The sequence below is a fragment of the Haplochromis burtoni genome, unplaced genomic scaffold (assembly GCF_018398535.1).
Source record: "Haplochromis burtoni strain Fernald_Lab_line unplaced genomic scaffold, NCSU_Asbu1 Contig_1372, whole genome shotgun sequence".
NCBI lineage: Eukaryota > Metazoa > Chordata > Actinopteri > Cichliformes > Cichlidae > Haplochromis > Haplochromis burtoni.
In genome coordinates, this window is record NW_024583733.1 from 6,311 (window position 1) to 14,754 (window position 8,444).

The 8,444-nt window shown below is 40.0% G+C and overlaps 1 protein-coding gene across 1 annotated transcript; it reads left to right on the forward strand.

Moving 5' to 3' along the window:
- Positions 1 to 489: 489 nt before the first annotated feature.
- On the forward strand, positions 490 to 4,640 carry LOC102306103 (extracellular calcium-sensing receptor-like). Its single transcript, XM_014331085.1, has 9 exons — positions 490 to 614; positions 912 to 1,206; positions 1,491 to 1,577; positions 1,701 to 1,970; positions 2,192 to 2,401; positions 2,507 to 2,782; positions 3,199 to 3,426; positions 3,504 to 3,627; positions 3,736 to 4,640. The coding sequence occupies exons 1-9, from the start codon at positions 505 to 507 to the stop codon at positions 4,638 to 4,640; spliced, it is 2,505 nt and encodes an 834-aa protein (XP_014186571.1). The 5' UTR covers positions 490 to 504.
- The last annotated feature ends 3,804 nt before the right edge of the window (positions 4,641 to 8,444 follow it).

Sequence of the window (8,444 nt, forward strand, 5' to 3'; positions counted from 1 at the left end):
TTAAGACTGATTCAGTTGACCCCTATGATAGGAATCAAGGGATCAGTCTACCCTGCCTGAGCCCCACTCTGGAGCCAGGCCTGGGGGAAGGCGCTTGAATGAGAATATCTGGTGTCTTAGTCTTGAGCACAAAAAAACCTGTTTCTTTTGTTTCGTGTGTGCTACAAAACATTCCACACACACAACATGATCACGGTGTTACCTAAGCCTACCTGGATACAACAACAGTATATGACCAAATGTATTTGAGGCCCACCCCTTTCTTCATCTTTTTCCCTGATGGGCGTTATAAAAGAATAGTCAACACAGCATGCTATTAAAAGGGAATGGGAAAGTAATAAAATGCCACAACTAGGCTCAGAAAACCAGAAAGCTGTCATGTGTTCATTTTTACAAACCAATTTAGTCCTGGTCATTTTATTGTATTCCTACTTCACTTATACTGTATCCTCTTCTTTGTTTCCCTCCTCGTGTCAGCTGCAGGGAAAATTTCATCTAAATGGAATGAACAAGGTTGGAGATATCATTCTGGGTGGACTGTTTCCAGTCCACTTTTTCTCAAGTGTTCCTCATCCATCTTTTACCTCAGAGCCACAACAGCCTACTTGCCATGGGTAAGTATGACAGGAAAATAGCACAAAAAAACCCCAGAACAACTTAATGCCAATATGTGGGTTAATGCATAAAATGCATACATTTTATGCGTGTATGCATGCATAAAATGCATACTAATGCATACATTTTATGCATTAGCGCATACATAAATAAGTCATGTATATTGAATGGGGAATCTTCTTGATTTTTCAAATAAAATATCTCATAAATTATTATTCAGGTTTCTTAATTTTTTGTACAAGTGATTTTGCAACATTTTTCCTGATATATTTTTTAATTTAAATTTATTTTGTTAGTTTCTATGTACAAGGATTTAGGCAGGCACAAACCATGGCATTTGCTATTGATGAAATCAACAGAAATGCCAATCTGTTACCTAATGTGACTCTGGGATACACTCTTTATGACAACTGTGTTGAACTTGGAATTGGATTCCGTGGAGCATTATCATTAGCCGGCGGTCAAGAGGAGCAGATTATATCAAATGGTACATGTACTGGAAATCTTCCTGTTCTAGGGATTGTGGGTGATTCTTCCTCTACACCTTCTATTGCCATCTCCAGTGTCTTAGGTTTATACCGAGTACCGATAGTAAGTTATCAGTTTAACTATACCATATTATTGTTGTATGACTTTAGATATTTTTCAGTGTTTGTATATACTGACTTAATTGTAAATTTAATGACAAGAACAATGTACAATATACAGTCTTTGTTTTTCACACGTGAGTTATTTTGCCACATTTTCCTGTTTCAGTGACAGTTATTGATTTAATTGTAAATTTAATGACAAGACCAATGTACGCAATACCCAGTTTAAAGGAGGCAGTAAAGACTTTGAATATTTCTAAAATATATTGTCTGTATCTTTCACAGGTGAGTTATTTTGCCACATGTTCTTGTTTGAGTGACCATCGAAAATATCCATCCTTCTTTAGGACGATTCCAAGTGATGCTTTCCAGGTGAAAATCAATCAGCAGAATTATTACAATTGCCAGTAGATGATGAGCAGCTAATCCACTAAATTTTTTCTTATTATCTATGCTCTCATGTTTTCTCATGTTTCTCATGTTGCTTTCACTTAGGTACGTGCTATAATTAAAATTCTAAAACATTTTGGCTGGACTTGGGCAGGTCTGCTTATCAGTGATGATGATTATGGACGCCACGCTGCCAGATCCTTACAATTCGAGCTAAGTTTGTCTGGTGAAGGGTGCCTAGACTACATTGAAGTTTTACCTTGGGACAAAGACACAGATGAACTCAGGAGGATTGTGAATGTGATGAAAAAATCAACAGCTCGTGTGGTCATTGCCTTTGTACATGAGAGTCACATGATAAACCTTATGGAAGAGGTGAAGTTTAAAAGAAAACTTGATTATTTCTTGTTATAAAGATCTGTATCTATACACTGTGTAAAAGATGTATTATGTCTTTAAATGAATGACTACAGAAACGTAAAGAAACAATTTATAACATCTAACAATTTATAGCAAATACCTAAGTTGGATGTTAATGTCACAAAAGTAGGGGATAGTTACATCACTTTTTGCATTTGGTAAAATATAATGCACAGGTAGTAAAGGAGAATGTAACAAGTCTACAGTGGATGGCCAGTGAAGGCTGGACAGCAACAGCTGGTGTGCTCCAAACACCTCAGTTCATGCCATACCTGGGTGGTACACTGGGCATTGCTATTCGTCGAGGGGAAATACCAGGGCTCAGGGAATTCCTATTACAAATACGTCCTGACCTACATCACAACAATAACAATGGAAATAGCATGGTGGGAGTTGAAATGTTACCGTGATGTTGACAAGAATTTCATTATGCCATGTTTTTTTAAATGGAAAAGAAAAAAGAAAAAACAGTTGTCAACAATATATTTCAGGTGAATCAGTTTTGGGAATTTACATTTCAGTGCAGATTTGCACCAGCTCCAGCAGGCTGGCTGGAAGGTGGAGGTGCACTATGCACTGGACAGGAAGATCTAGAAAATGTGAACACTGAGATCTTGGACATTTCCAACCTCCGGCCTGAGTATAATGTGTATAAAGCTGTTTATGCCCTGGCATATTCCCTTGATGACATGCTGCAGTGCAACCCAGGAAGAGGGCCTTTCAGTAGGCAAAGCTGTGCCACTTTGCAATCACTGCAGCCATGGCAGGTGTGATATGAATTTACACACTATGTTAATTAGATATCAATCTATGAGTAAATTATTTGATCTGTAATTACTTTCAGAACAAAATTCACCCTGTATGACTGAAAGCAGGGTGATTAAATTAATTATGAAAAAGCTGAAGTCAGCTAAATGAGTTTTCAATATTTCTGAGTAAAAGAAATGTTTAATATATTTAGATCAGAGCACTTTAACGAGTATGCATGTAATGTATCATTAGAGTTCATGAAATTGTTAAAGATATTGCATATTAAGGAGCCCTCTTTAATATACAATTTGATTTTATTACGTTTATATGTATAGGTATAATAGGTATAATATTCCATTTCGCTATCAAATAGAGGGTGCCACTGTTTGGATTGTTAAAAATAATTTATTTCTTATGAATCCCTTTTTAACAGCTTCTTTATTACTTGGAAAGGGTAAATTTCACCACTCCATTTGGGGATCAAGTGTCATTTGACGAAAATGGTGATGTGGTGCCAATTTATGATGTGATGAACTGGTTGTGGCTCCCTGATGGAAGCACTAAAGTTCAGAATGTGGGTGAGGTTAAGAGTTCAGCTTTATACGGGGAAGAACTCATACTTGATGAAGACAAGATTTTCTGGAACTTTATTTCAAAAAAGGTTATGTGTTTTTCTGATTTTTATATTTTCTCAGTTGTACAGTATATTTATATGTAATATTTGATTTCATCCAATAGCCACCTCGATCAGTATGCAGTGAAAGCTGTCTTTCTGGTACCCACATGGTGAGAAAGAAGGGGGAACCCAAATGCTGTTTCGACTGCATCCCTTGTTCTGAGGGAAAAGTCACTAATGAGACCAGTAAGGTGTTTTGTTTTGTTTTCAGCACGATATATTTATTTTCATTCATATTAAAAATAGTATGCATTTCACCATCTTCCGCTTTCTTGATCTTTCTCCTTTTGCCAGACTCCTTGGAGTGCACCAGTTGTCCAGAGGATTTTTGGTCAAACCCCCAGCGTGACCACTGCGTTCCCAAGAAGACAGAGTTTCTGTCCTACCATGAGCCTCTGGGTATTTGTCTGACAGCTACCTCACTGCTGGGCACATGTATATGTGCTGTTGTTCTAGGGATCTTTATCTACCATCACAGAACACCTATAATACGTGCCAATAATTCAGAACTTAGTTTCCAGGTACTGCTGTCACTCAAGTTGTGCTTTCTTTGTTCACTGCTGTTCATTGGACGACCCAGACTGTGGACATGCCAACTCAGGCATGCAGCATTTGGCATCAGCTTTGTGCTGTGTGTCTCATGCATCCTGGTAAAAACCATGGTTGTTCTGGCTGTGTTCAAAGCCTCCAAGCCAGGAGGGGGAACCAGTCTGAAGTGGTTTGGTGCTATGCAGCAGAGAGGAACAGTTCTGTTTCTTACATCTATTCAGGCAGCCATCTGCACTACCTGGCTTGTTTCTTCCTCTCCAACTCCACATAAAAACACCCAATACCAAAATGATAAGATTGTTTATGAGTGTGCATTTGGGTCCACTGTGGGTTTTGCAGTGTTATTGGGTTATATTGGTATACTGGCTTTCCTCAGTTTTTTAATTGCATTCCTGGTAAGGAATCTCCCTGACAGTTTTAATGAGGCCAAGCTCATCACATTCAGCATGCTGATCTTCTGTGCTGTGTGGGTGGCCTTTGTTCCTGTCTATATCAGCTCACCAGGAAATTATGCAGATGCAGTGGAGGTATTTGCTATCCTGGCCTCAAGTTTTGGACTCTTGATCACACTGTTTGGACCTAAATGTTACATAATCCTGTTGAGACCAGAACTGAACACGAAAAAAGCTATAATGGGTCATGGCACTTAGTCATAAAAATGTTTTCCTCACAGGTTAGAAAAGTAGCTTTACAGTATAATAGAAATGGGAAAGGCTTCAGAAGTTTCTGCCAACAAATAGAGATTTGGAAGAGGTGTAATTTAGTGGGTATGTCTGTGAAGGTTCTCAGTCATCCAGGTCATCGTAGTTTAAGGAGCTTGGAAAGAAAGGTGTCTGGACTTTATTAAGTTGCTTGAAGACGTTTCATCTCTCATCCGAGAAGCCGCTTTTCTTTCCAAGCTCCTTAGGTTCAGTGAGTATTTTTTTTATTGTACACACTGAGCATTTTCACTTAAAATCTTCTTAAATCATCTTAAAAGTCTTCATGTTTATCTTGAATACAAATAAACTACTCAGAAAATTAAGAGAACCCTTGAATGAACAAATGAATGTTGATGAATGAAATATTACTAAAGTTGACAGTCTTTACTTATATACATTGTGTAATTTATTAAGAACAAAATGAAGCACTCAGTAAAAACCATAATCATCAATCCTTTAACCCTTTAAGACTGTCAGAGATTTACAGTTAACAAACAGTCAGGTGAATAAACAACAATGAGACACTTGAGATAGTTAACGTGCTGCACGGGTGAACTACTCAGAGAGCAATCACCCCGAACTGCAGTATTCATTTATTTTTATAGGTTACATCGTCAATATGCAAATATAATCACATTTCCTGTTACGCAGGTCCTGATGCTGTCTGTGTGAAAGCTGTGTGTGTAAGCTGTATGTGTGTGTGTCACAAAGTATGTGTGTTGCAAGTCAATTTCTAAGAATAATATAATGCAAGTCAACTTCTGCGGATATGTATTTCTGTACTGGTCTCTTGTCAGTGTCACAGGGTCAGCTTCCTGTTTCTACAGAAAACTGTGTCTGGTGAAATATGTGTAACATAACTTTTGAAGCATAATCAAATAAAACAATAAAAATTCCTTAACATTCCCTCCTGATGTTAAAATATTTCACCACTTAATCATACTTTATTATCAGCCAACAATCACTTGCTTTCAACACTTTCAATTGTAGCATCATTCAGTATGTGTGAGTGTGTGTATTCCTATACTAAATCTTCTTCGTCCGGTTCATCTTCTTGTGGCAGTCCAACATAGGTGATCACTGTGGCCTGTACCATTTTGCCAATCATTGATCTGATACAGGGTAGAATGCATGTTGAGAACATGCAAAGCAATAAAAGAAGAACTCCTATCAAGACAAGTCCTTTGATCAGAGGGTCTTCCAGCTGCCGCTCAGCAGCCAGGTCAGCCAGTCCTCTGTGTTCATGACATAGTCTTGTTGCTGTGCATTACTCAGTTGTCGTAACTTCTCCAGGGCGGTGGTCATGGTCAAGGAATGCACGTTATCTGGAATATAGGTGCAGCAAGTGGTGTTGAATAAGACACAGAGGCCCCCTCTCTCAGCGAGAATCATGTCCAGGGCGACTCTGTGTTGCATGACCACTATTCTGATCGCGTCGATTTCCTCATTCTGAGCCTTGTTTATCCATGTTGAGCTGTTCAGGAAAAGTCCAAATCGGTAGTCAAGAGTCTCGATTCTTAGCATGTTTTTTCCATTCCCGATCCATGGGAAAAGTGAGTGCAGGACTTTCTGTCCGGTGGTCCACAACTTGAACTCCGCTGGCACATCACTGCCCCAGATTGGATCATGAGGTTGCACGTCATCAGTGCTCCTCTTGCGTCTTGGTTGGTCCTGATGGAATATTCTGAATGTGTGGTCTGACACTAAAATTGGGGCGCAGAGTCCGGTGCTGTTGGGTGGGATGGTGAAGTATGTCTTTGAGCCACATGCCCAAGCTGTACCCTGCACCCAATATGTGCCATTCAGGAAGCTTATCCGTGCCTTTCTGTCCTGCGGCATCCGGAAAGTCTGGGAGCAGTTTTGGTTCATCCCCAGCTTTCTGTTGCCGTATGCGAAGGTGAAACACATTGGATGTTGTATTCCTGGTTCCCTCCTGACGTTGAAAGATTTTCCCTTGTCATTGGTTGCATTCAGGTGTACCCAGTATCGGTCATCACAGCTGTAGTTCCAGTCTGAGACCTCTGGTGTACAAGAACACTACCTCATTAGGTTTATAGTTGATCAGTGTTCCATTACACCGTCGCAGGTCGATTTTTGTGACTTGTCTTTTTAACTCAACTTGAAGGCGAAGATGTCTTCGGGGGAACATGTTCCGCTGGTGGCTTTGTAGAATATACATAGGGCTTCGGAAAGGCTGGGTGATTTTCCATATAGGGTGGCTTGCATTGCTGTTGTTGGGAGGTGAGAACAGACGTAGCAGCCAGTGTGGTTGTCTTCTGTATGTACTCGGTTGTAGACGTACCGGTACCAGGCATTGTTCAGCCAGGGGTGGTTGTGCTCTTTGTCCATATCCTTTAGGTGTAAGTTGTCATATGACCATTTCTTCTGCAGGTGGTGCTGTGGGTCCTCGTCTTTCCAGGTGAGTATCAGTAGGCTCACTAGGAGCGCAATGCCAGCCACTATGAGGACAAGGTTCTTCATGATGACCAGGCACACCCGGGCTCCAGGTGAGTAGACCACTGGCGAGAAGACAAAAGGGCGGGATATACCCAAACAGCCCTTTCCTCCACCAGGGAACACCTAGGAGTCGGGGGAACCGGCGTCTATGCTTGTGTTGTCACTCACTTTTTTGCAGTGGCTTTGGTGGATCCAATCACCTTGTTGCAACCTGCAAAACACTGGAGAGAATCTCTTTATTCTCAAATAATTTAGTCATCCACTCTGCTAGGGTGGTTTCTCTTATAGACTTATTAATAGGCTCACTAGTGAGAGGCAGCGGAAATTGCCTCCCATGAACGATTTCAAAGGGTGTGAGCTTTTGCGAACCCTGGGTTAGTCGCATCCACATCTTCACCAGGCCCAAACACTCAGGCCTTTGTCTGATTTTATCAGAGTAGGAATAAAATGGTTGCATAAACATTTTGCTACTGAGATTACATCTGCTCTTTTTACTGGATAAATTTCTGGCCATTTTGAGAACACATCCACAATTACTAGAGCGTATTTTGATGCTTGACATTCGTTCAGTTCAATAAAATCCATGTGGATTGTGTGAAATGGGTGCGATGGTGTTGGGAAAAAGCCTCTTTTAGGCCTGAGGTTTCCCTGTGCATTATGTTTCTGGCAAATGTTGAAATCTCCCAATTCTTTGAATCTTTGGGCTGAAGGAAGGACAATACTCGGTGTATAAATGCTCAATCAACAATCATTTATTTCCATACAATTCAACACAAGAGCATTAAAACCATCATGATGGGGAGAGATGCTTGAAGAGGGTCACAGCAAGTCTCAAAATGGTGACGGGTTACACAGCTTTTTATAGCTCCTAGTGGCCCCCATCTAGTCGTAAAAGACCAAAACATCACATTCTTTCTCTGTTACAGCGCCTAATGTTATGACCTCGGCAGTCCTGTCTTTTCTCTGCTCTCCGTAAAGGTGGGGGTATGGAATGTGAGCTGTTATCTCCCCTGCTCTTAGACACAGAGTCTCCTGCTTACAACCTTCTCCTCATGATTCAACAATTGAGCATGTAATACATTCACAGCAGATCAAGGATACAGAATGATGCACACTTATCTACTAAACTAATAAGTGAATATGTTCTTTTAACTCAAAAGTATAATGAGAACTAAACTACATACAGATCACACGCTCCATATTAAAGGGTTTAATATGATCTACAGCAGTATTCTAACTCAACTACTTTGATTACATATATAAGGTAACATATAATAACAGAATAATCTAACACAA